The sequence below is a fragment of the Hypanus sabinus genome, chromosome 2, assembly GCF_030144855.1.
Source record: "Hypanus sabinus isolate sHypSab1 chromosome 2, sHypSab1.hap1, whole genome shotgun sequence".
Taxonomy (NCBI): Eukaryota; Metazoa; Chordata; class Chondrichthyes; order Myliobatiformes; family Dasyatidae; genus Hypanus; species Hypanus sabinus.
In genome coordinates, this window is record NC_082707.1 from 45,470,687 (window position 1) to 45,498,399 (window position 27,713).

At 40.7% G+C, this 27,713-nt stretch overlaps 1 protein-coding gene across 1 annotated transcript in view; it reads left to right on the forward strand.

The window, feature by feature from the left end:
* LOC132378426 (endothelin-converting enzyme-like 1) overlaps window positions 1-27,713 on the forward strand; it is a 122,361-nt gene that overhangs the window by 30,841 nt on the left and 63,807 nt on the right. Inside the window, exons 2-3 of the mRNA XM_059945337.1 lie at window positions 6,561-6,629; window positions 26,476-26,586. Coding sequence (XP_059801320.1) covers window positions 6,561-6,629; window positions 26,476-26,586 — 180 coding nt within the window. The remainder of the gene's footprint in view (window positions 1-6,560; window positions 6,630-26,475; window positions 26,587-27,713) is intronic.

The following is a 27,713-nucleotide window of genomic DNA, read 5'->3' on the forward strand; positions in this document are numbered from 1 at the left end:
CTCCACTAACTTCACTCAGAGGTCCCAAGAGTGTGGCATGTGCTGCCAGCACAAGAGGTCCACGTGATGTTTGAGAAGTTTGGATAGGTACGTAGATAGTAGGGATATGGAGGGCTATGGACGGTGCAGGTCATTGGGAGTAGGAGGTTTAATTGATTTTTTTCAGCATGGATTAGATGGCTCGTAGGGCCTGCTTCTGTGCTGCATTCTCTGTGACTCTATAACTCTAAACACTTTGCACTCTTCTTCCATCTCCATCCCCAGCTGAGTCCACTTTGCTAAAGTGTTTCTCTCCAGACAAGTTTGCATAAATATCCACTTTCCTGGAAAGAGGGTATTGATCTACTTTCAGCACTGGGTTGACAGAGACACTAAAACCACCACAGATCCTGACAAACCCATCCATCTTGGCTAGCAAGACTACCGGCATTGTCCATGGGCTCCATTTCACCTTGCAGAGAATTCCTTCAGCCTCCGTGCAATCTAGCTCACTGGCTGCTTTATCGTGGATGGTATAAGGAACTGGACGGGCTTTGTAAAACTTGGGTGTGGTGTTTTCACATTGCCATCCTTGATTGCTGCTGTGACATCATCCAGTACCTTTCTTGATTCACTTTCAATTGACTTTTTTTGCAAGGGATGTGACATGCAAAATGTGGCTGGATGTCCAATCAAGTTGTAGTTGCTTCAGCCAATCACTGCCGCAAAATGTTGGCCCTCCTGTTCTTACCCCATACAAACTCAATGGGGCTTGTTGGTCACTGTATTTCACTGTTACACATGACATTCCCACAGGAGTGATCTTTTCTCCAGTGTAAGTTCTTAGCTGGATATCTGCAGGCTTCAGTTTAGTTTCTTTGAAATGCTGTTCAATCTCATTTTGCAGAATGACTTAAACAGTTGAGCCAGTGTCCAATTTAATCTCCATTTTAATTAATTTGACATTCACTTCTGGTGTAAGCCATAATGCTTATATATTGTTAATTTTCACACAATAAATCTCAATACTACATAGTCCTGTATCAATCTCATCATTATCAGATTTTCCATCAACAGTATCCAGATAGGTGTTCTTTTTGAAACTGCAACTTGACTTTTCTTCTTCTCTTACCTGTACAGTCCTTTTATTTTTGTCTACCCAACATGCTCTTTGTATATGTACTAATGTGTTGCATTTTCTGCAAGTTTTGCCTTTAATCCTGCATTTATTTGGTGTATGTGAGCCCCTGCCACAATGGTGACATAATTTGACTGGCCAGGCTGGTTTCTGTTCAAATGTTGCAGTTTTGTTCGTGTTCACTTCCATTCCTGAGTGCAACTCAATTGTGTCTCTGACTGCTGTTTCGATTGGTCAGTGACTTCAACTGCTCTTTTAAATATGAGTTGTGCTTCAGTTAGGAGCCATTTTTGAATTCTTTCTTGTAAGATTTCACAAACTAAACAATCTCCCAGTCCATCATTAAGCCCATTCCTGAACTGACAACACTTGGACAATTTCTTCAATTCAGCTACATCAGTTGTATTGGACTCCTCTTCCTTTTGATAGCATTCAGCAATCAATATGGTTTTGGTTCTAAATGTTCCTGTATTACGTCCATGATACACGATATTATCAAAGCATACTTTGGCTGGTTTGGTTGGAGCAGTTAACCTTCTAAGCAAACTGCTTTTTCACCCATTGCACTCATTTTTTATCAGCTATTTCATTTGCTTCAAAATACAGCTCAATTAATTCAGTATACATCATCCAATTATCTGTTGTGCAATCAAATGCGTCTATCTTTCCGATGTAACCATCTATTTCTGTTTATTTATTTATTTGTTATTATCATCCAGTACTCACTGTTTATAAACCTGTGGCTGCACTATTTTCTTGTTAATTTTGTCCATTTTCTGTTTTTTATTAAAACTCAAAATGTCTCTCTCCCCTTGTGAAGAAAAATGAGCTGCGCTTCAACAGATAGGTAGTTGTCTCAGGTTCATTTTTAACCTTCCTTATCACTACTGTTATGTTTTGTAACTCCAGAAATTAATCACAAGAAAAACACAGGAGCTGGATACTTGCCTATCTGGTTTTTCTTTTTGTTTTCTTTAGTAAGGTGCTCACCTATGATGTAGTGTGTAATGACGTATACCATTCACATATTTCTTGCATATAATCAATAATGAATTATGTAAACTAAGAATGCTTAATCAAACAACATATTTACAATATTACTCAAATATTACAGACTTATTAAATACAGTAGTCAGGATTTCTGTGATAAGAGAATGAAGTGGTATAATAGATGACCATCTGATGTAATACACAATTTACAAAGAAAGTTCCATTTCTTGATGAAAAATAATTAGTGGCATTAAAAACAATTTGTTTTCATCCCTCCAGCAGTCCAAAACGTGTCTGATGTAAAGGTACATTATGCACATCTGAACTAATTAATTATTGAGATTTTTTGGGAACATAATTAAATTCATTAATAACCATCCAGCCAAGCTGATTCTTGGATTTCTACAAAGGATTGTGAATCATACTACGAGGGGTGATTGATAAGTTCATGGTCTAGGGTAGAAGGAGATGTTATACAGCTCTCGTTACATGCACATGCAGCTCAACTCTGCGTGAAAATGCAGAAAGTTTGAAGTTAATAACTCATCTCCTTCTACCTTAGGCCACAAACTTATCAATCACCCCATGCTGTGGACCACTGTCCGGAGGTCCAAGACGCCAACCTCTACAAAGAAGGGATCTGAATGCTCCACGACCGCTGGACTAAATGTGTAAATGTAGGAAAAATAAATGTGCTAGGTTTTCTAAAATTGACTCCTTCTACCTTAGGCCACAAACTTATCAATCACCCCTCATATTAGAGAGTCAGTTGCATACTACTTTACTACCTCAGTAAAACAGCCAGCACACTCAAGGATTCCACCCACCACAGACATTTAGTCTTATACTGTAGGCCGAATCAAAGCTGGTGATGAATCAGCAAGTCGGAGTGAGACTGAAAATCTGTCTGAGTGGTGCCACAACAATCTCTTGCTCAATCTCAGCAAGACTAAGGAACTGATTATTGACTTCAGGAGAAGGAAACCAGGGGTCCATGAGCCAGTCCTCATTGGGGATCAGAGATGGAGAAAGTCCTTTCAGTGTTATCATTTCAGAGGACCCGTAAGGGACCCAGTACATAAATAGACTAACAAAGAAAGCATGGCAGCACCTCTACTTCCTTAGGAGTCTGCAAGTATTTGGCATGACATCTAAAACCTTGGCAAACCTCTGTAGATGTGCAATAGAGTGTACATTGACTGGCTGCATCACAGCAATGCCCTTAAAGAGAAAATCCTTCAAAAAATAGTGGATGGGGCCCAGTCCATCATGGGTAAAGCAGGAAAGCATCATCCATCATCAGGGGCCCCCACCTCCCAGGCCATGCACTCTCCTCACTGCTGCCATCAGGAAGAAGGTTCAGGAGCACCGAGGCTCACAACAGCAGGTTCAGGAACAGTTATGACCCTTCAACCAACAGGCTCTTAAACCAGGGTGATAAGATTCACTCAGATTCACTTGCCCCATCACTGAAATGTTCCCACCACTTATGAACTCACTTCAAAGACTCTTCATCTCATTTCCTTGATATTTATTGCTTATTTATCATTATTATTATTATATTTCCTTCTTTTTGTATTTGCAGCTTGCTGTGTTTTGCACACCGGCTGTGCACCCTGCTGGTGAGGTCTTCATTAATTCCATTATGGTTATTGAACTTATTGAGTATGTCTGCAAGAAAATTAATTTTGGGGTTGTATATGGTGACATATATGCACTTTGATAATAAGTTTGCTTTGAACTTTGAACTTTTCTCCTCTAACACTCTGTGCAGAAAATGCTAAGACTTCTAATCACATACCACCAGGCTCACAGACAGCTTCTACCCCACTGCTAGAAGACTATTAAATCATTCATTGGTACAATACAATGGACTTTTGATCTCACAATCTATCATCTTGCACCTTATTGTTTATCTGCACTGCACTTCCTTTGTAGCTGTTGCTTTTTATTTTGCATTCTGTTATCGGTTTAACTTGTTTGAGCTAAATGTACACTGTAATGATTTCATCTTTATGAACAGTATACAAAAGAAGATTTTCACTGTATCTCAGTACATATGACAATAATAAATCAATTTCATTTCTAATAGATCCTTGAAACTGTAACTCTGATGTGAAAATTAGCAAATAAATATGTTTACCATTATGGATGTTATTCGTTCACTAGATATTGTACAAATGAATAATAGTTAATCATTGTTAACCAATGTATGCATCTTCTGGTTCTCCATTAAAATCACAAGTAATTTTGTTCAGTAATTGGGTTGATATTTACAGCAATATCAATCATTTAAGTGTTGTAGTACATTCAGGTGCTGTGAAATACCAATAAAATTTTATCACATCGATTTCTACAACATGACAAATGCTCTGACATGTTAAAATGCAACTTATAAAGAAAAATGTTCACTAAGTATGCAATGGATTTATTAAAATAATTTTCTCCACCAACAATCTGAAAATCAAATTCCCCTTATGATATTTATCTCCATTTCTAAATAATTCATGGCAGCCATTAGAGAGCTATTCAGACTAATCCTATAAGTGTGTTATGTCTTCCGAATCATTCTATCTTCCTGTGCTGCCACCTTCATGGATCAGTGCTGAATTCCAAGGACTTTCTGATCTTTTGTGCTTCACGTTGTTCCACAAATTTTCCTTCAACTCGTTTGTCCTTCAAATATCCTGTATTCCACAACTTCTGGCTTGAATTCCATTTGCTACTTTTCTGCCAGACTGACTAATCCATTAATGTCTTCCTGCACTCTGCAGCTTTCTTTGTCTGGCAGATTGGCAATTTTTATAGTATCTGCAAACATTATAATCATAGCCAGATGCAAATCACTGTACCAGGTAGAACCTTATACAAGCAGTTCTGCAAACACTCAGACACTCGGCAATTGACTTTGATCCCATGCTCTCTTTCTCTGCTGCAATGTTGGATCAACCATGCCACTTTGTCTTCACTTCTACAGAGCTCTGCTTTTCAGATCAGTGTCCTACTTGTGGCCTTTTTAAAAGCCTTTGCAATATCCATTAAGAATCAAATGCATTTGGCTCAACTTCTCCATCTTAATACCTCTTCCGTAAGTTCAGTCATCCAGATATGACTTTACCTAACAAATCTGTGCTGACTTTTCCTTGATTAAAAGTCCATCAATTTTTTTTGTTCCAATAATTGGTCCTTCACTGCAGCTGGCTAACAATCTATTCCTTTCTACCATTTTAAATAATAATACCACAACAGCAGTGTCCAGCTCTCTACTGTCTTGTCTATTGCTATTTTTTTTTTGTTTGCCCAAGAGCCTAGGATACATTTAATCTAGAACAGATAATTTATTTCTTTTTTAAAACTTGCTAATACATCTTTTCATTCTACATAGTACTTCCCCATTTTATTTTTTTGAACCACAATATCTATATAACCACTACCACCCAATTTGGTTTTGTGAAAATTTAAATAAAGTCTTCATTTGGTAGCTAATATCCTCCCCTGCAAATATGCTGCCTCTTTGGTGTTTGTAATATGGGCAGTAAATCTGAATTTGCAAACATTTTAGCCCGATGTTTTGAAGTGATTTAGTTTGGTGGACTGCTCAACAGCATAGTGGATTGATGACATCTGGGACTGAGACCAGTTAGGCAGGTAATTATCTGCTTGATAAATAGGAATCCTGTATAATTACAGGTGCTTTGTGATTGACCTTTTTTTTGGCATTACAGTGCTCAATTTAATCTTTCATTAACCCAACATAAGTAAAACACCCACTGATTTCCACTTTGATTCACAATGAATAAAATGTAAACAAAACAAAAAAATAAGAACATTCTCTTTGATGACCAAAAACACATGATTTTTTCTAAATCCTGAAATAATTTATTTTATTTTGTGATTTTATTCATATTGTGTTACGGTACTTCTAGACAGAAGCACCCTTAAGGTAAATGGCATGAGAGGATGATTCTAAATACCATGAGGTAGTGATGAGCATTGAAATTTTAAGTCAGGAAGATATGTAGTTGGGAATAGATTTTAATTCTTAATTTCTGCATCTTGAAGACAAGAGAAGGTATAATTTTTGTCATGCAATCTTCATTTGCATTTTCCCATTGTTGTTTTGTTTTATCCTTATCTAGTAAATCCAAACCTACATACTGTTCTTTATCCATTCTTCAGCAATCCCGTTTGTTACAATTCAGGAACAATTACCAAAGATAAGTGAAATTACAGGTGAAGCCTACAAGCATGACAAAGTAGCAGATGAACCAAAGCATTGTGCATTTTAATATTCACTATTAATCTCCTGTGACAGATATTGCAATTGTTTTGAATATCTGGTGAAAATTTGATTAACGTAAGGATCATGTTTCTTACTGAAGTTAACCCATAATTAACATTTTGGATTAATAACACTTTAAAGATGGTATTAATCTGTTCCAATATCTTCTAGATTGACCAAGATCGACTCACACTGCCAGAGCGTACTCTTTACTTTGGGGAGGATGAAGAAAGTGAAAAGGTAATTTTTTTTTAAATGGCAAATTAGTGCGACAATATAACTGGAAGAAAACTGCGCGTGCCGGTTCAATTGGCCTTTGTGTATATGCATAGGGATATTGGGTTAGAGTCTGCAGATACATCTGATGATTCAGAATACTGCAATTTACATCATAGAGAACAAACATAATTTGTGAATGTATGCTACAATGGTTAATGTAATTTCACAGCCTCTGCTGGGATCTGAGTTAAATTTAGATATTACGAGTGGAATCAATCTTCATTTAATATCCCCTGCACATCTTCGATGAATATTTGATTTGGTTACCCCCAGAACACCATGCAATAAGCAGCCATATGAACTGGCATCAATTACCAGAGCTCTCTCTGACTGCTTTTACTTGTACCTGCTCGTGAGGCATTCTGTCAGTTTATTTTTCCCAGGCTGACAATTTTTTGTGTACACATTCTTGATGCTTTGGGACAATGTCTCCCACATCTCTATAGGATTAAGTCAAATTAATCTGACACTGGGAACATTCTGTCAGCTTAGTGAGCCAGCCTCAGTTTTGTGATCCCTCTTACAGATTTCCCAAGGGAGTCAAATATTGACTCAAGTCAGCATATGTGACAAACATTCAAAAAGGAATAGGTGGATGTTTTATCAGCGAAAGAAATTTTAAGGAAGAATTCTATGAAACAGTTAATGTGACATTCTCCACCAATAATATTAGAGTCCATTAAATGGTTTCATACCCACATTGTGGGGCCCTGAAGCTTGCTTAGAATGTAGTGTTATGTGCACTTTGATGCAGTCCCAAAATTATCCCAGTACTAAATGTTCAAGCATATGCCGTGTGCAAGATTCTCATGGTGTTCAATTTGATAAATAGGTCCAAGCAGCTAACACAATTAAGATCTTTTAAGGTCTTTCATATACGAGTCCTCTGGCACACTTATAATGGCTCTCTACTTCTTAGTAAATGCGTCCCCACATTTGTGGACAGGTCTGGATCTGAGACACTTTGAGCTTCAAGGGACCAGCACTTTCCCTAACCCTCTTGTCCAATAGATGTTGAAGAATTAGCATTATATAAATGTTCCTTGTTTTGCAAGCATACATCACCATAGAAGCATCAGGACGCACAGACTGTCTAGAATATTTTCATTACCCACAAAGTGGGAACATCTTCCAATCATGCTGTTTAACATCTTGGCAGAAAGCTATGTAATTGCATCCACAGTTTCAGAACAATCCGTGAATGTGTCCGTCAAGTTGGAGTTATGTGCCTTGGTGATAGATGGATGTTGCTATGAATTGTGTTACTATCCATCTCCATCTGGATAAGAGGACCTTGTGTAATGAATGAATTGCTGTGCTTCAACTGGTTAGTTTGGTCTCCCACATCTTCTACCTAAGCAGGTAAGACACAATAGCTTCCCCTGAACATGGCGAGGGGGAGAATTGCTTCATGAATGTGCATGACTGACCACGTTCTCAGAATGTGCTGACCATTTAAAATGAGGTGAACGTTGATCAATTGGATTACTTTTCCATGATCCTTTAAATATGATCAGCCAGCTCCAGTGTCGCTGACTACCCTCCATTATCCCAGTCCTGCTCCGACAATCCCAATAAACACTTCTCAGTTTGTACTATCTAGGCCCTATGCTGCCTCTTCAGTACTCTGAACTAACTCTGTTTGAATGGCGCTACTGAAGCTGTGAGACACTGGTTGTTCAGAAGGCAAGAAATATGACTAAAGCCATTACTAATAACACCTTTTCTCAAGTGAATTGTGCTCATCTATCACCACAAACAATAAGGAAGCAAGCAGAGATGAAGCTGATTCAAAGGATGAGCTGTACCATTGTATCACAGAGCCAAATCATAACATGTTCAAGACACGGTCGCAGACGAAGTTGGTATCACTGTCGCTGTTGAGTGAATAATTTGGAGCGGAGTCAATGCGGATGAGTTTCAATGTCTGCCCACCTAACCCTGATGTGAGGCTGGACCATTCCAAGCGCCATGCCGATTTGGTGAGATCAGAAATAGCTTTGGGCTCTGCGGTCCAGCCGCGTCGTTGAGTTGGGCTTGGGTCCTGGAGCGAGGCAAGGCATTGCCCGGTGCTTGGATAATTTAAATGCTGGCCCAGATAGACTAGGAAGCCCAAGTGTAGAGGCGAGGATCAGGCTGAGTTTGCTTGTCCTCCTGCAATGTTCACCTCTCTCTTGAGGCTGTTGTCTCTGTGAGTTTTGCAGCTTTTTGCCCCTCTAATATGATGAACTGAGATCAAGGGCTGGGATTGGGGAATGGATCTAAAGACTCAATCTGGTTCAGATTGTTGTTGTTTGCATGATGCTTGTTTTTATATCCCTCCTTCTCTGCCCAGTGGTTATGATATTTCTTTTTTTTAATTGTGTTCTTCAAGTTGCTTGCTAGGTGGCTGCCTATAAGCAAACAAATCTCAATTTATACATTCTTTGACAAATAAATGTACTTTGATGTTGCTGTTGATGTTACATGACTCAACATCACCTAAGCCCAAGCTTCTCCTGTTCTGGAAACCACATACTTTGTATGCATTATTGGCTTTTAGAACGCCCTGCATTTTTTACCAAATTACACCTTCAACTGTTGGTAGTCTGCAGGACAAGCAATTTCAGAGTTTTAGATTATCTAGCTTTTCATTTCTGTCCATCTGTTATCACATTCGATGAGTTCAAATTCAAGAAACACAAAGGTAAAAAGACAAGATAATAAGAGAAAATTTAGCTTAGAGTGGAGACAGATACTGTACATACTATGATATCTCAAAACCTCAGCCAATTTTTTTCTTCATTCTCAGAAAATATTGTTGTAATTACTGGGCATAATTTTATACATTATATGTAATAGTTAATCAATTGTATTGGAAGAAATTCACGAGGAAACATTTGTCTGTGGTAACTCATGCAATGTGCAGATTACTATAGGGGTGGACTCAGCTTCCTCAGCTTGGCTCCTTTGAATTCACTGATATATTTTGCAAATGACTGAAGATGATTCTCTGCCTCCTTTGGTATTGTTGACTGGAATTTTATGCATGATGAATGTGTCCACATTTTAAACAAATTTTGCACTTACTGCCATGTAGGTGACTGTACAAAGCTGACACATGGTGCAAGCATACAGAGTGAGTTTCTTCCCTCAGGCTGTAATACTACTGACTACCCTGCCTGCACAGGTCTTGTCACTAGGACAGTGAGCTGTTGACTGTTTACCTGTCCTCTGCACTACATACACTTTGAAATATATTTTATTAACCTATTTGTGGTCATATTTAGTTTTAAAACTAAATATTGTGTGTGATTGTGTTTTGAAGGTGAACCTTGGTCCAGAGGAGCATTGTTTCATTTGGTTGTATAAATGTACTTTCAGAGGACTTGAACTCGAACTTGAATTTGAAATATCAGTAGTTTGTTACATTGAATTGAAACAAGTATTGCGAAATTTCAACAATGAGCCTAATTTACACAGAAAAACTTTTTTTTAATATCAGTGGCAGGTAGCGCCACCAAAGGCATTACTTTCTTGTATGTTTGGAAGTTGAGTGGGCTACGGAGAGGTGTTGCTTTTCAATCTTTAGAAATCATGCAACAGACTTGTCCCTCGTCAGTCTATGTCCCCCTCTCTACACCTTAGCTAAGTCCTGCTTCTTGCTGTCAGATGTGGGGGTGTTAGTAAGCTTCACCTAGGCCTAAGATGAGTAGTGAGATTGAAGGAAGGACTCAGAGAGAACAGTTTCCTATGAGAAGGAGAGAAGAAGAGGAGGACTGTTGGCAAGTTACTCCATTAATCGAGAACGTTGAGAAGCATTTCTCCAAGTGGGTCTTGCATTGCAAAGCAAGTCTCCAGATATGCATACACCTGTTGTAGGCTCCACGGCCCAGTAGTAACGTGGGTTTAGCTTGTGCTAAGAGCTTAGATCAATGGGAGAAATGAAGGAAGAAATACCTGGATTCCCTCTCTAACTGTGGTGTCAGAAACCAGCATTTCAGATGGTGATTCCCTTTCCACTCATGCGCTTATCTCATATTCCTTCTCCAGCTGATATTCACAGCATCTGCTTGGACACAGTAACTCTGAACGTAGCTTCTCTGGGGCTGGGTCGTACTCTTCTCTTTCACTCTGTGTGAGCCTCCTTTTCCATTGGCAAAAGGGGAATGGTCCTCGTGGATGCCATAAAATGTGACTGCCACAACTGAAAATTTGTAAGATGCAGGAATGTGGTAAATTAAGGTTGGTGAAGCATTTGAACAATAGTCGGAGAAGGGAGTCTGCCTTTTGAATGCTGGGGAATTGCTCTGCTATTGGATAGGGTTGAGGCTGCCGCCGAGCCCGGGGAAGGTTACCCAGGATTTCTGCATTTTGGGTATGGACTTGGACTATAGACTTTTTTCAGTCTTTAGTTTTTCTTATTCAGTGTTTTACGCCCAATCTTTCTCATTTTGTGTGTGTGGGGGAGGGGGATTTGGAGATTGACGTGCCTGTTCTGTTCTTGTTTTTTTTGGGAGGAGGGATTGGGGGGGTGGTCAATGATGGTGCTGCTGTTCCTTTCTTTCTTGGTTTCATGGCTATCTGGAGAAGATGAATTTCAGAGTTGTATATTTTGATAATAAATGAACCTTTGAAACTTAAATGTGTGATTAATGTACTGCAGGTGTATAGCTTTGTGAGTGTGTGAGCCTTGGGGTACAGTTGACATGAGTGAAGTTTGTCTGTACCCTTGGTTTTGTGTGTGATGTCATGGAGCTCCTTGTCACATTATATCTATTTGGTCTTTTTGTTGGAAAGCAAAAGTAGAATTATTGAGTTCCTGAACATTTGTAGCAGAAGCATTAGATCTATTTTAAGTGCTTTAGTTCCATCCATCATAAATCATAAATAGAGAGCACTCACTGAACGTAGAGATCTACCATGTTCCTGTACTGCAGCTTCTGTCTATGTTAACAACAGGAGCAAGCTAATATTGAAATTTTTACCTCAGCCCAATTACATTGGCTGCATCGATGGACCCTGGATGATTTCATTTTGGAAAGTATTCCTGTAAAATCTGAAAGATGGTAAAACATGTATTGATTCTGACATATACAGTAAGACTATAATAGAAGGCAGAACAAGAATGTAGAAATAAATATTTTATAGAGTCATAGAAAACTGCGCAGGCACGTGACGCCTGCCTGTTGAGCGTGAACGGTTTAAGAAGGGGGAGGAATCTGCAGAAGTTTCTGATTCGAAACAAGAAGGCAGTGGGAGAGCACCTAAGCATTTCCAGCGGGAAGACATTTTGAGTTCTCGGGGGAAGAGAGAGGCCAGACTGTGCAGGCCTGTGACGTCCGCCGGTTGAGCGCGAACAGTTTAAAAAGAAGGCAGCCATATCCAGCGGGCAGCGGAGTGAGAGGAGCAGAGTGAAAGGGCTTTGGCTCCACGGGCTTCAGCGGTAACGGGATGAGGCGAGGCAGTGGTTGTTTGCAAAAGGAAGTAGTATGTGTGTGAGGCCAGTTTTCTGTGTCGATGTCAGATGTGGGAGGTCCTGGAGTCTCCCGGTGTCCTGGACGGCCACATCTGCACCTGGTGCATCGAGATGCAGCTCTTAAGGGACCGTGTTAGGGAACTGGAGATACAATTCGATGAACTTTGTCTGGTCAGGGAGAGTGAGGAGGTGATAGAGAGGAGTTACAGGCAGGTGGTCACTCCAGGGCCGTGGGGGACAGAGAAATGGGTCACAGTCAGGAGAGGGAAGGGGAAGGGTCAGGTACTCTAGAGTACCCTGTGGCTGTACCCCTTAACAATAAGTACTCTTGTTTGAGTACCATTGGGGGGGGGGAACAGCCTACTGGGGGGAAGTGCCTCTGGCACAGAATCTGGCCCTGTGGCTCAGGAGGGTAGGGAAAGGAAGAGGAAGTCAGTAGTGATAGGGGACTCTATAGTCAGGGGGACAGACAGGCGATTCTGCGGACGCAGGAAAGAAACTCGGATGGTAGTTTGCCTCCCGGGTACCTGATCCAGGAGGTTTCTGATCACTTCCAAGATATCCTACGGTGGGAGAGAGAACAGCCAGAGATCGTGGTACATATTGGTACCAATGACATAGGTAGGAAAAGGGAAGAGATCCTGAAAGAAGACTACAGGGAGTTAGGAAGGGAGTTGAAAAGCAGGATCTCAAAGGTAGTAATCTCAGGATTACTGCCTGTGCCACGCGACAGTGAGAATAGGAATAGAATGAGATGGAGGGTAAATGGGTGGCTGAGGGAATGGAGCGGGGGCAGGGATTCAGATTTCTGGATCATTGGGACCTCTTTTGGGGTGGGTGTGACCTGTACAAGAAGGACGTGTTGCACTTGAATGCCAGGGGGACCAATATCCTGGCAGGCTGGTTTGATAGAGATGTTGGGGAGGGTTTAAACTAGTTTGGCAGGGGGTGGAAATCAGAATGTGAGTGCAGGGATTAAGGTAGAAGGACAAGGGCAAGATGCTAAGAGTTCTGAGTTGATGAGGAAGGTCAGGCAGGGGACTGAACATAATTGTAGCCAGTTAAAGGGGCTGAAATGTGTCTATTTCAATGCTAGGAGTATTAGGAACAAGGAGGATGAAATTAGAGCATGGATTAGTACGTGGAACTATGATGTTTGGCCGTTACTGAAACCTGGTTGGAGGAAGGGCAGGATTGGATGATGCAGGTCCCGGGGTTCAGGTGTTTTAAAAGGAATAGGATGGGAGGTAGAAAGGGGGGGAGGAGTGGCATGGCTGGTCAGAGATAGTATCACGTCTATAGAAAGGGAGGACGCTGCAGAGGGAGAGTCCACTGAGTCGGTCTGTGTGGAAGTCAGAAATAGGAAGGGATCAATCACTGTGCTGGGAGTAGTCTATAGGCCCCCAAATAGGCCTCGGGATACCGAGGAGCAGATAAGCAGGCAGATTTTAGAATGGTGCAGGAAATACAGGGTAGTAGTTATGGGTGATTTCAACTTCCCTCATATTAACTGGCACCTCCTGAGAGCAAGGGGGATAGATGGGGCTGAATTTGTCAGGTGTGTTCAAGAAGGATTCCTGACACAGTATGTGGACCGGCTGACGAGAGGAGAGGCTACACTGGATCTAGTTCTGGGTGATGAACCTGGTCAGGTGACAGACCTCTTGGTGGGGGGCCATTTTGGTGAGAGTGACCACAACTCTCTCAGCTTCAGCATAGCTATGGAAAGGGATAAAATCAGATGAAATGGTAAAGTGCTTAACTGGGGAAGGGCTAACTTTGAAGGGATGAGGCAGGAACTAGTGAGAGTAAATTGGAAACAGATGTTCAAAGGGGAAAGCACAGAAGTAATGTGGGAGAAGTTTAGGGACCACTTGAGCTGGGTTTAGGATAAGTTTGTCCAACTGAGGCAAGGAAAAAATGGTAGGAAATGGGAACCGTGGCTGACAAAACACATGAGGCAACTCGTCAAGAGGAAAAAGAATCATATGTTAGATATAAGAAGCAGGAAGTAGGAGGGGCTCATGAGAAATATAGGGTAGCCATGAAGGAGCTAAAGAAAGGACTTAGGAGAGCTCGAAGGGGGCATGAGAAGGCAGCATGTAGAACTATGGAAAACTCCAAGGCGTTCTATGCGTACGTGAAGAACAGGAGGATGACGAGAACAAAGGTGGGACCGCTAAAGGATCAAGAGGGGAACATGTGCCTGGAGGCGGAGGAGATTGGGGAGGTCCAAAATGAATACTTTGCTTCAGTATTCACAAGTGAAAAGGATCTTGATCAGGATGAGGTTGAAGTAGAGCGGGCCTGTGTGCTGGACAATGTGGAGATTAAAGAAGAAGAAGTGCTGGATCTTCTTAAAAACATTAAGATTGATAAATCCCCAGGGCCAGATACGATACACCCCAGGTTGTTGTGGGAATTGAGAGAAGAGATCGCAGGAGCATTAGCTATGATCTTTGAATCCTCTTTGGCTACAGGGGAAGTGCTGGAGGACTGGAGAATGGCAAATGTAGTTCCCTTGTTTAAAAAAGGTAATAGGGAGAAACCTGGGAACTATAGATCAGTGAGTCTTATGTCAGTGGTCTGCAAGCTACTGGAAAGGAATCTTAAGGATAGGATCTAACAGTATTTGGAGAAGTACAGTCTATTCATGAATAGTCAACATGGGTTTGTGAAGGGAAGATCATGCCTCATGAGCCTGATTGAGTATTTTGAAGAGGTAACAAAAGAAATTGCTGAGGGTAGGGCCGTGGATTTGGCCTACATGGACTTTAGCAAGGCATTCGACAAGGTCCCTCATGAGAGACTCATCCAGAAAGTCATGAGGCATGGGATAAGTGGAACCTTGGCTGTTTAGATAAAAAATTGGCTTAAAGGAAGAAAGTAGAGGGTAGTTGTGGAAGGAAAGTATTCTGCTTGTAGGTTGGTAACTAGTGGAGTGCCGCAGGGACCCCTGCTATTTGTGATTTTTATAAATGACCTGGATGTAGAGGTGGAAGGATGGGTGAGTAAGTTTGCGGATGACACGAAGATTGGAGGAGTTGTGGATGGAGCTGTAGGTTGTCGAAGGTTACAAGAGGATATAGACAGGCTGCAGAGTTGGGCAGAAAAATAGCAGATGGAGTTCAATCCGGATAAGTGTGAGATGTTAGAAGGACAAACCAGAAGACTGAGTACAGGATTAATGGTCAGTTACTTAAGAATGTGGATGAACAAAGGGACCTTGGGGTTTAAATCCACATATCTCTCAAGGTCGCTGCGCAGGTTGATAGGGTAGTTAAAAAGGCCTATAAGATGCTAGGCTTCATTAACAGGGGGATTGAGTTCAAGAGTAGAGAGGTCATGTTGCAACTCTACAAATCTCTGTTGAGACCGCACTTAGAGTATTGTGTTCAATTCTGGTCACCTCATTTTAGGAAGGATGTGGAAGCTATGGAGAGGGTGCAGAGGAGATTTACCAGGATGTTGCCTGGTTTGGAGAACAAGTCATATGAAGCAAGGTTAGCAGAGCTGGGACTTTTCTCTTTGGAGCGTAGAAGAATGAGAGGGGACTTGGTAGAGATCTACAAGATTATGAGAGGCATAGATAAGGTGGATACTCAGTACCTGTTTCCCAGGGCACCAATAGCAAACACCAGAGGGCATATGTACAACATTAAGGGAGGGAAGTTTAGGGGAGACATCGGGGTAAGTTTTTTACGCAGAGGGTTGTGAGGTCCTGGAATGACTTGCCAGGGATGGTGATGGAGGCTAAAACATTAGGGGTACTTAAGAGCCTCTTGGACAGGCACATGGATGAAAGAAAAATAGAAGGTTATGGGGTAGTGTGGGTTTAGTACTTTTTTTTAAGGATTATATGGGTCGGCACAACATGGAGGGCTGAAGGGCCTGTACTGTGCTGTAGTGTTCTATGGTTCTAAAACTACAGCACAAAAGCCATTTGGCCCATTTAGTCAATGCCGAACCACTTAAACAGCTTACTCAATTGACCTGCACCGAGACCAGAGCCCTCCATACGCCTCTCATCTATGTACCTATCCAAACTTTTCTTAGCCGTTGAAATTGAAATCACATCCAGCACTTGCACTGCAAACTTCATTCCACACTCTCACCAACCTCTGAAGAAGTTTCACCTCACGTTCCCCTTAAAGATTTCACCTTTCACATTTAACCTATTACTTCTAGTTGTGGTCTCACCCAACCTCTATGGAAAAAGCTTGCTTGCATTTACCCTATCTATACCCCTTATAATTTTATATACCTCCATCAAATCTCCCCTCGGTCTTCTATGTTCTAGGGAATTCTATACCCAAATGTGATGGCACATAACCAGGGTTAATATCTCAATCCAATCTGAGGCGATAACACCTCTTGGATGACATCAATGTTTCATCTTCCTTTTCAGGGGCTCATAGCAAGCACCACGAGGAACTGTTAAAAGATTTGGGCTTGAGTATTAGTAGTGTGCTATGGTGATACACTATGTAGACATGTGCATGTAACTGTAAAGGTTAGAAATGCCCAAAACTGCTGAGTGGGAGCTCACTTTTTCACTGAGAAGTGACATCTGTGATCCAGTCTGTTTTTGACGGTGTTAGATTTTGGCAATGGGAGTGCTTTGCAAGGCCCAGGGAGAATTTGGTCAAATCAGCGATGGAGGGAAGAAGCAGAAGAGTAGATACCTGCAGATTGCTGATGGATGGTGATGAGGTGCAGGGCTGGGTCCATTGCTCTTCTGGGAGGAGATCTGTAGATAGTTGGAAGAGTCAGTACCTGTGGGGAGGGTTGAACAGAAGATGAGAATGGGACTTAGTTGAACATATGGTTATTTCAGATCAACTATGATTGCACCCAGGACAACTCAGACATCACAAAAGGAAAATTGATTTTCAGAGGGACAAGAAACTGAGATAGATAGATACTTTATTGATCCCAAAGGAAATTACAGTGTTACAGTAGCATTACGAGCACACAGATACACAAAGATACAAATATTAGAAGAGAAATAAGAAAGAATAAAAAATAAATTACCTTAAGCAATTTAACAGGAGGGGGTCATCACTTCCCCGGCTATACGTTGACTAATTATAGAGCCTAATGGCTGAGGGTAGGAATGACCTCATATAGCTCTCTTTGGAGCAGCGCGGTTGTCTTAGTCCATTACTGAAAGTGCTCCTCTGTTCAGCCAAGGTGGCACGCAGAGGGTGAGAAACATTGTCCAGAATTGCCAGGATTTGGGTTCTTTGTTCTACCACAGCCTCCAGTGTGTCCAGTTAAACTCTTATAACAGATCCAGCATTTCTAATCAGTTTATTGAGCCTGTTGGTCCAGCATTTCTAATCAGTCTATTGGTACCATCCATGTCAATACTATTGCCCCAGCACACCACCACATAAAAGATTGTACTGGTGACAACAGACTGGTAGAACATGTGAAGGAGAGGCCTGCATACTCCAAAAGACCTTAGTCTACTCAAGAACTAGAGACAACCCTGGCCCTTCTTGTACACAGCCTCTGTGTTGGTGCTCCACTCAATTCTGTCATTCAGGTGCACCGCCAGGTCCTCACCACATCTACTTCCTTACCATCAATAGCAACAGGGAGCAGCGCAGGCTTAGCCTCCCTGAAGTCCATCATCATCTCCTTTGTCCTACTGATGTTGAGCTGCAGATGATTCAGCTTCCACCATTTGACAAAGACCTCTACCAGGGCCCTGTATTCATCTTCCCGTCCTCCCTTTATACTCCCAACTATTGCTGAATCATCAGAGAATTTCTGCAGATGACATGACTCAGTGTCGTATCTAATTCTTATAAAAGTACATGTAAATGGTTGCCATTGGCTTTCAATCTGACCAAAGTTTATTTTAAATTCAATCTAATTTCTAGGACAGTGAATATTTTTCGGGATCCTGGACAATCTTTATCCTTAACATTATTGAAGGAGATTATCTGCTCATTCATCTTATTTGTTATTTGCTTGGTATTTGTGAGTGGTCTTCACTGTCCTATTTTTGGAGTTTTGGAGTTTACAAAGATGCTTCATGGCGCCAGTAAAGGATACTGAATCCTGGTTAATTGGACCATTGGGTTAATCAGAGCAACCGCTTCTTTTAGACAACTCTTAAAGAACAAAAACTAACTGAGAAAATAGCCGGGATATCCTTCACAAACCAGAAAAAATCTGCAGATGCTGGAAATCCAAGCAACACACACAAAATGCTGGAAGTTCTCAGCAGGCCAGGCAGCATCTATGGAAAAAAGCACTGTCAACGTTTCAGGCCGAGACCCTTCATCAGGACTGGGAGAAAAAAATGAGCAATCAGAGTAAGAAGTTGAAGGGGGTTTACTGGAGCAGGACACACAAGCTGATCAGTGAAACCAGGGCAGGGAGGGATGGAGTAAAGAGCTGGGAATTTGATTGATGAAAAAGATACAGTGCTGGAGAACATGGAAGAAAGAAAAGTGGGGGGGGGGGGAGGGCGTGCACCAGAGGGAGGTGATGGGCAAGTAAGGAGATAAAGTGAACGAAGGAAATGGAAATGGGGAATGGTGAAGGAGAGGGGAGGGGCATTACCATAAGTTTGAGAAATCAATGTTCATGCCATCAGACTGGAGGCTACCCAGACAAAATATAAAGAGTTGCTCCTCCAACCTGAGTGTGGCCTCATTGCAATAGTAGAGGAGGCCATGGACTGACATGTAGGAATGGGAATGGGAAGTGAAATTAAAATGAGTGGCCACTGGGAGATCCCGCTTTTTCTGAAGGACAGAGCATAGGAGCTCATCAAAGCAGTCTTCAAATCTATGTTGGGTCTCATTGATATACAGGAGGCCACACCAGGAGCACCAGATACAGTAGATGACCCCAACAGACTCACAGGTGAGGTGTCGCCTCACCTGGAAGGACTGTCTGGTGCCCTGAATAGCAGTGAGGTGTAGCAGCAGGTGTAGCACTTGTTCCACTTACAAGGATAAATACCAGGAGGGAGATCAGTGGGGAAGGACGAGTGGACAAGGGAATCGCATAGGGAGCAACCCTTGCTGAAAGCAGAAATTGGGGGGCAGTGGAGTAAGGAAAGATTTACTTCTAATCTGTTCATTATTTCACTTAAATTCATAATTTGTTACTCAGTTAAATGGTGGCTTGTCTTTTTTATATTCCTTTTTAACTATTCCCATGAAACTTCAGCTAATTGGGGAAGCTCCTTAATTGGGCCAAAAGGTATTGCTCCTGATGTGTCCCAATTAACTGGAATCCATTTTACTTCCAGCTTTGTTGCAAAATATAATTATAAACTGGAGCTGAATCACAGAGAAAAGGCTTCAATGTTAATACTGTGTCTATAGGACTCGGAATGAATGGACATATGAGTCAATATGGAACAAAATGTTGATTTGATTTCCTTTAAATTGATTAATCAGCTGATTGCAATCCATCAGATGAGCTGAGCTCCTATACATGATCTATTGTTTCAGTTTTCCCCTCTTTCTCTTCAACTCATTAAATTAAATTGTTAGTGATTTAAAATTGTGAAAACAGAGAAGTGGCAGGAACACATTTTCTCCCCTTTCAGTAAAGGCAAAGTCCAATACAGCAGAGTCGAGCATGTAAGTTTGATAATTAACATTAAAATTAACCCATTAATGTAGAATATACACAGCAATCACACAATGCAATCAGTTACAGATGTGAAAACCAGAATAGGTAAATGGAAATGTTATCAATAGCCTCCTGAAAAATCTAGATTTATTATTCCATTAAGGATGTGGTTAAAATGAAAGTTCTTATGATAAAAGAGGATGTTGTAAATTGGATAATAAATTGAATTCATAATTGGAAACCAAAGGTAGTTATTCTAATTGGACAGCTATGATCAGCAGAGTCCCAGAGTTCAATCCTAAAACTTAAGCCATTCAGAATATAAATGACATTAAATGTTAAAATGTGAGTTGACAGATATCGATGCAAAATGTATGACACCAGCTGCAAAGGAAAATAACAGGACTTGTTATCTAAGCAGCTCCATGGAATATTAATCTACAGAAGTGATTCTGACATTTTATAAAGCATTAGAAAAAGCCATAGATGAGTTCTGTGTCAAGGTATGATTTCATACATAAAGATGATACTGAGTGAATGGGAAGGATTCAGAAGGCACACAAAAATGATTCTACATTTTATGTAAAAGCAATTTTGAAACTATTCCATTACAAAAATGATTAAGACTGATATGACTTAATTTTCTTACAATAGTCAAGGCTATAGAGAATCATATAGAAATTCACTTTATGTAAAACACATTTTATTTGGGAATATGACCATTAACCATACAGGCTATTAGTTTAAATTTTACCTTAGATTATATAACCATCTGCTGTTGCTTATGGTAAATTCTCCATTGACATGCTCAGGAGGTAAACTTATTCATTCCTAATTCAGTAAAGAGGATTTGGTCTAGAGAAAGGTAAGTTACTACTTCAAATAAAGAATTACATTAGTCATTGAGAAAGAATCAGGATAGATCAGAAGAGCTGGACGGGGCAAATAATCATTACTTGTTGCTTTGTCCTTGTGTTCCAATAAACTTGCTGCTAAATTAAAAGATTGCTCACAAGGAATTAATTTTCAAATTCAAGCAATTCCTTTAGTTAATATTGATTTGTCCGGACCCCTCCACTGCAAAGCAATTACCTAGATTGTCTTGAAGCTTTGGCGCAGCTTCAGAGCAGAGATGACACTGAGAGGGGACCATGCTTTTAGTGGGTCACCACTGGAAGTTGGCAGCACTTTCTAATCAGTGGTTTGGCTATCTGCTGGAATGTTGCACAAAGTGAGATTTAAAGAGCTGACCTTTGGCTAACTGATGCCTGAGTAACAGAGAATTCAGAATTACATGTTCTCCTATGGAAATAACAACAAAGGAGCAGGCAAGCTTTCCAGATATATCCTGTACCTTTCTCAAAATCTGCTGCAGTGTTTATTTATGCGACATGAGTATCAGCGGCTAGGCCAACATTTGTCGCTAACCCTTAATTTCCCTCAGGAAGGCTTCCTGAATCTCAGCAGCCCTCTGGAGAAGGTCTTCCCACATCATCAAACCTGATGTGCTATTTGTGTTCCCAAATCGCATTTTTTTTTATGTTCAACTCCTTGTCTGATCCATTCTTAATTCATGCCCTGACATCCAGGTCAGACAAAAGACATTGCTGGGTTAGGATGTAGAATTGTTATTTTTCTAATGCTTCCCTTGTTTATCTTTCCTATGCTTGCTTGTATTTTTATATAATTACCTATCTACATGTAATTGTTCAGTGAATTTTCTAGCAATTAAGGTACAATTCTTACGCATTTTTCTAGAAGTTTCTTAGTTTACATGCCATTTAAAGCTGGCTTATTTTTAGGTTAATTGTTATCACTGGGATTTTATTATCTTTCCTTTGAATATGAGATGACCACAACTGGTTTTTCCTTTGTCTTTTCTTTGTCTCCTCCTCCTTTGTTCTTGTAACACCTAATGAAGTAACCATAAGTGACACGTTTTATGCCGCCTTCTTGATTTCCAAAGAACCTTTGGATGACAAAAGCATCAGGGTCCAGCAGCACTGAACAAAGAGTCTTGAGAGAGATGGAGCACTGTAGAAATTTGGAAAGTTGTGGTGTAGAAATGAAAATAGGAATGGTATGGAGGAAGCACAGAGCTAAAACAGTTGCATCGGTAATATAGGAGACTTTTGTATGAAAGGTGTAGGGGGTTAATGCACAATTTTAGAGCACATAAGGGATGGAAAATAAGAAAGTAACATGAATTGAGAGATAGATTACAAATAAAAGAGGGGTAAGGAACATTTTATTTTTCACAGGTCAACAAGTGTGATAATGGAGTTCTCGTGGATGGGTTTGATTCTTGGACCCCAGCAACCTGTATCACCGATTTGTCTGCTGGGACCAAATGTATGAAACGGAACTGGAAATGATGATGTAGATGCAGAGGCCTAAAAGTGATATAAAAATGCAGACAGGAAAATATGTGTATTCGGTATATTCATTTTCCAAGCCACAGTTCAGGTTGCATAGAGGGAGAGAGAGTCTAGCAGATGTGGCAGTCGGTACATTTTAGCGTGTCGCAGTTCTCAAGGTGACATCGTATTGGGTAGAAGGAGGGACAATGTCAAAGAAGCAAGCAGGACAGTTGGCACACTTGGTGCGCCACAGTTCTTGAGGAGACGTTAGATTGCATCAAGGGAGAGAGAGTTTAAAAGAAGTGACATGGGCCAATCAGCATATTTTGTGTGCCACAGTTCCCAAGGAGACATTGGATTACGCATAATTAGGTGCTTGGCCAGGTCCAATAAAAAGTAGTTGGGTTTAAGCAGAGCATCTATTATATGAGTGAGCCAGTGTTAGTGTGGGCAGATGAAGCTTTGTGTTACCGAGGCTTAGGCTATATGTAATTTTTTTTTCACTATTTATCTTTTGAGCAGTGAAGATGCCAGGCAGGATAGTGAAATGCTGCTCTTACAGGATGTGGGAAGGCAGGGAGACCTCCGGTGCAGCTGACGACTACACCCGCAAGAAGTGCATCCAGCCGCAGCCTCTGCCAGACCACGTTAAGGAGTTGGAACTGGAAGTGGATGAACACCAGGTCATTTGGGAGGCTGACAGAACATACATGGGAGGTAGTTACACCCAAGGTGAGGGGGTGGGGTGGGAAGGGGATAGACAGCCAGTTCAGAGTACCTCTGTGGCTGACCCCCTCATCAACCGCTTTGAATCCTGTTGGTGGGTGGCAGGTTTACTGAGCAGAGGAAAGCCACAGCTGTCAGGTCTCAGTGACTGAGTCTGGCTCTATGGCTCAGGGGGGAAGGGAGAGAGGAGGAGACAAACAAGAGAAAATCTGCAGATGCTGGAAATCCAAGCAACACACACAAACTGCTGGAGGAGCTGCTAATTTAAAGGACAGCACCATCAGCTTTGTGATCTCAGGATCCTACATATGCCATGTGCTAGTGAGGCCAGAAAAGGGAAGATCAAACAGTCCAACATGTGCCTAAGGAGGTGATGCAGGAGGGAAGGCTTCAGATTTTTGGATCAATGGGCCCTCTTCTAGGGAAGATGAGACCTCTACAGAAGGAACAGCTTGCATCTGAGCTGGACGGGGACTAATATCCCAGAAAGAAGGTTTTCTAGTGCCACACAAGGGGTTTAAAATAGAGTTGCATGGGGATGGGACCCAAAGCACCAGAACAGGTAGTGGAGTGGTTGAGGAGAGAGATGTTGTTAAGCCTACAAATACAGTCAGGAATCAAAAGATCGAGCATGTTGGGACTAACTTTCTGAGACTTGCTTGCAGGACCAGTAGCTCACTGTTCCAAGGTACTTTTGTTTTAAACATAGAGTAAGAGGGAAGAAGGGGAGAGGGGTGGTGTTACTGGTCAGGGAAAATGTCACAGCAGTAATCAGTCAGGGCAGACTGGAGAGCTCACCCAGTGAGGATAGAATGGAGGAATAAGAAAGGTACGACCACGTTATTGGGCTTCCATTACAGACCATCCATAATAGTCTGCAGGATTTAGAGGAGCAAATTTGTAGAAAGATAACAGACTCCTGTACGAAACATAAGGTTGTGATAGCTGGTGATTTTAACTTTTCACATATTGACTGGGACTCCCATAGTGTAAAAGTGGGAAAAAGTTTGTCAAATGCAGTCAGTAAAGTTTCCTTAATCAGAGCATGGAGATTCTAACTAGAGAGAGTGCAATACTAGATCACCTATTGGGGAATGAGACAAGGCAGGTGACAGAAGTTTGGGTAGGGGAACACTTTGCATCAAGTGATCATAATGCCATTAGTTTCAAAGTAATTATGGAGAAGGATAGGTCTGGACCTCGGGTTGAGATCCTAAATTGGAGAAAGCACTTTTTGATGGTATCTGGTAAGTGTGGTTTGGGATAGGTTGTTTTCTGGCAAAGGTGTACTTGGTAAGTGGGGAGGCCTTCAAAAGTGAACTTTTGGAAGTATGCAGTTTGTACGTTCCTGTCAGAATAAAACGCAAAGGTAACAGGTTTAGGGTCCAAGTGCAGAGTGAGAGACACTGAAGCAGGTTGATATTTCACAAACTTTAATGTGAACAGTGTTAAAGGGAAAACAATAAACTCTAGGCCAAACAGGACTGTTAGCTAAGACACTCAAATGGTGAACGAAGCCGACACTGCGGCTGAACAGAACAACTAAGAATACAACGAACACCGCTAGTCTTCAGAGTCGGTGGAGTTGACCGATTTCCCAGGCACGGCGGAGTGCAGGCAGCAAACTGCCTGTCCAAGTCTCGACAAATACCACGACGGAATGAATGGAGTTAAATACTATCACAAAGTAATAATTAGCTGACGCGGTCATATTTACGAGTGCAATATCCGTATCTGCTGTGCTGCCGAATCCGTGGCTGTGACAGGATCTTGGTGACACTACACCTGAAGAATAGTGTTCAGTCTGCAAAAGGCTGTACTTGCTACAGAGAAAGTGCAGTAATTCAACAGATTTGTTCCAAGAATTGTGGGGCTGTCATCTGAGGAGAGATTGAGAGATTGAATCTCTGGCATTTAGAAGAATGAGAGGTGACCTCATTGAAACATTTTACATATTTACAAGGCTTTACAAAGCAGATACAGAGAGGATGTTTCCCTTGACTGAGAAATCTGGAACAAAAGGCACAATCTCAACAATATTTAGGACTGCGGAGAGAAGAATTCCCTTTTTCAAAGGCCAGTGAATCTTTGGAATTCTCTACCTCAGTCATTGATTGTATTCAGATCAAAGATTGATAGATCACTGGATATTAAAAGAGCCAAAGCATATTGGGTAGGGCAGAAAAAGGGCTTAAGGCAAAAGATCATCCACGATCATGTGGAATGTGGGAATGGGTTTGAGTGGCCGAAAGGATGAAATGGAACCGTGAGAGATGACGTGGATGCAGAGGCCTAAAAGTGATATCAGAAGCAGAATGACCAAGCACTCTTCGTTGATAGATGGGGTAAATTACAGGAAAATATGAGTATTCATTATTTTTTAAATGGTGAGAGACTGGGAAATGTCACAATGCAAAGGGACTAGAAAACCTACTCCTCACTGTTTACTAATGCTTCTTGTGGAAGTTCATTGGAATGGCTGAGTTTAGGGTTATGATTGGAACGGATGCAACTCAGTTGTGAGCTCTGGGCTATTTTACCTTTCTTTCTGCTGGGTATTTCGCTGGATATAAGTGGAGGAAAATCAGTTATGTTTTTTTACTTTGTGTGTTTTTCAGTTTCCCTCAAGTTTCTGACTTTTCAGCATGAAATTGACAGTGGGTTGAAATGATTTAACTTTTTCATGTTGTGTATATCGCTGCACTGACTGAATTGAAGTTCTTTTAATGATGAAAGATGCAATGGCTCTCAGTCTTCCAACGAAAGCCACACTTACAGGAATAAATATCCAACCTTAATTGCACAAACAATAGTTGACATCCAATTATTATTTAGCTTTATCAGGTACTGTCTGATCTCCAGTTAAAAATAAAGCTACCAATCCCCATTCTTTCACCAGTAAATGTCAGTTTCGGCCTTCCAGCAGGTCTTCCTTACCAGCGGTGACACCAGCTGAAGTGAATTTCATGATGCATTATCATTCCAGGTCTTTTGCTTGAATTTCATTTCCTGAGGTTTCTTGGAAAACAAAGAGTCATTTTAGAATGCCCCAGTCTTATCCCATTTCAGACATTTATAAGAATTGGTCAAGCGAAGTGTTTACCTGCTGTTTTTTAACGAAAAATCTACCTTCAAACTTGGGTGTCAGAATCGACATTGGCACTGTCAATTCATTGTGCTTCACCACTGAGAATATGAATCCTTCATTTTCCTGCCCCCCCCCCCTTTATTGGATTACAGAAGTTGACAGATTCATAGTTAAGAGTTTTTATGTGTATAACATTAAAATTGTAGTAGATAAATCATGGATTCTTCTCTATGTTTTGGTAATATCCCAGAAAAGTAAGGAAATAGTTTAAGTTGTCCAATAAACACAGTGCCACGGTCTAGGTAGGTTGTTTCAGTCATTTCTTGTTTGCTTTTCTATTATCTATTTCCATTTGTGGCAGCAAAACAATGTTTTCTTATTGATTTGTGAAAAAGTGGCAGAAAATCCTTCAGAGAAGAAAAAAAAATCAATTGAAATCTCAATAATTTACTCTTGGGATGAATAATTATACATTCTGATTTGGAGGAGACAAAAACTTGTAACATTGGCAAAATATTATGAAAAGAAACTCAGCTGATATATTGTCAACTTATATTTTATATTGTACAGATTTTAATTGCATATAAAGACCTGATGGAGAAATTAGTAAACCTTCTTGGAGGAGATAATGCCAAAAAGAAGACAGAAGAGATATTACAGTTGGAGATACAATTGGCAAACGTAAGTAAAACACCAAACTGATTGAATTCCTGTCAGCCTTTGACAGGGATTTATTTTAAATTTATCATGCCTGTTTTACTTCTAATTACAGTCATAACTGATATTCTTTGGAAGCAGCTAATGGATTACTACAAAAATAGGTTATAAATAATGTACACAGTCTAAATGCTCGGATCCAATACCAAATGGTGTTAGAACTTAGGTTATGAAACTCTCGTGAAAATCAATATTCAATTCTAGTCTTGACATTACAGCAGATTGACTGACTGCCATTTACTACTTTAGATCAAACTGAGGCTGTCATTAATACAAAGAAAAGTTACAGTCAAAGACCAGTCAATTACGATTAAACTTTACTGAGATCTGTAAAAGAGGAATGTAGGAAAGACAAAGTGTTTATCAAGGCACAAGAAACAACAATGGAAGTACCAACGTTACAAAACCCCCAGCATTTCTCAAAACTGAATCTACCTATTTGGAATTCACTGCACAATGAAGCAGTGGAAGTAAATTCATTAGTAACTATAAAAAAGGAAATTAGAACAAATATTTGCAGGGCCATTTAAAAAGAAGCTGGGAGGGGGCCACCGGATTGCTCTTTTCAAACTGTTAAAGAACGAACTCTTGAATAGTTTACGTATGATTCTAATCTATTTCAATAAACCTGTATCACTCTGGAGAGATTTGTGTACTCAAGGTGTTCTAGAAAAAGACCAATTCAGCAAACAGCTTGCCTGAAAAAAAATGGAATTAAATGAAACGATGACGGGAAAAAGTGCAAACAAAAATTGTTGTGGGGGTGTTACATCTAAATTCTGAAAAAAGAAATAGGACTGCAGTTCCGCGTAGCATGTACATTTATGTCTATTGCAAGCATTACGACTTCCACAAATAAAAGGAGCCATAAAGAATGATCAGTGTTGAGAAAACTGCCCACAAATCTCATTCACAGATGTTGTGTTCCATGCAGGAATCAATAGGAAGGATGGTAAAATTAGTAGATAGAACTTGAATTGCCAAAGTAACTTATTCTCAATGAGAGATTAGACATATGATACTAACTCACTATTTTGCTCTATTTTCACTCATTGTTTAATTTAAATTTTAATGTATATTTCTTATTGTAA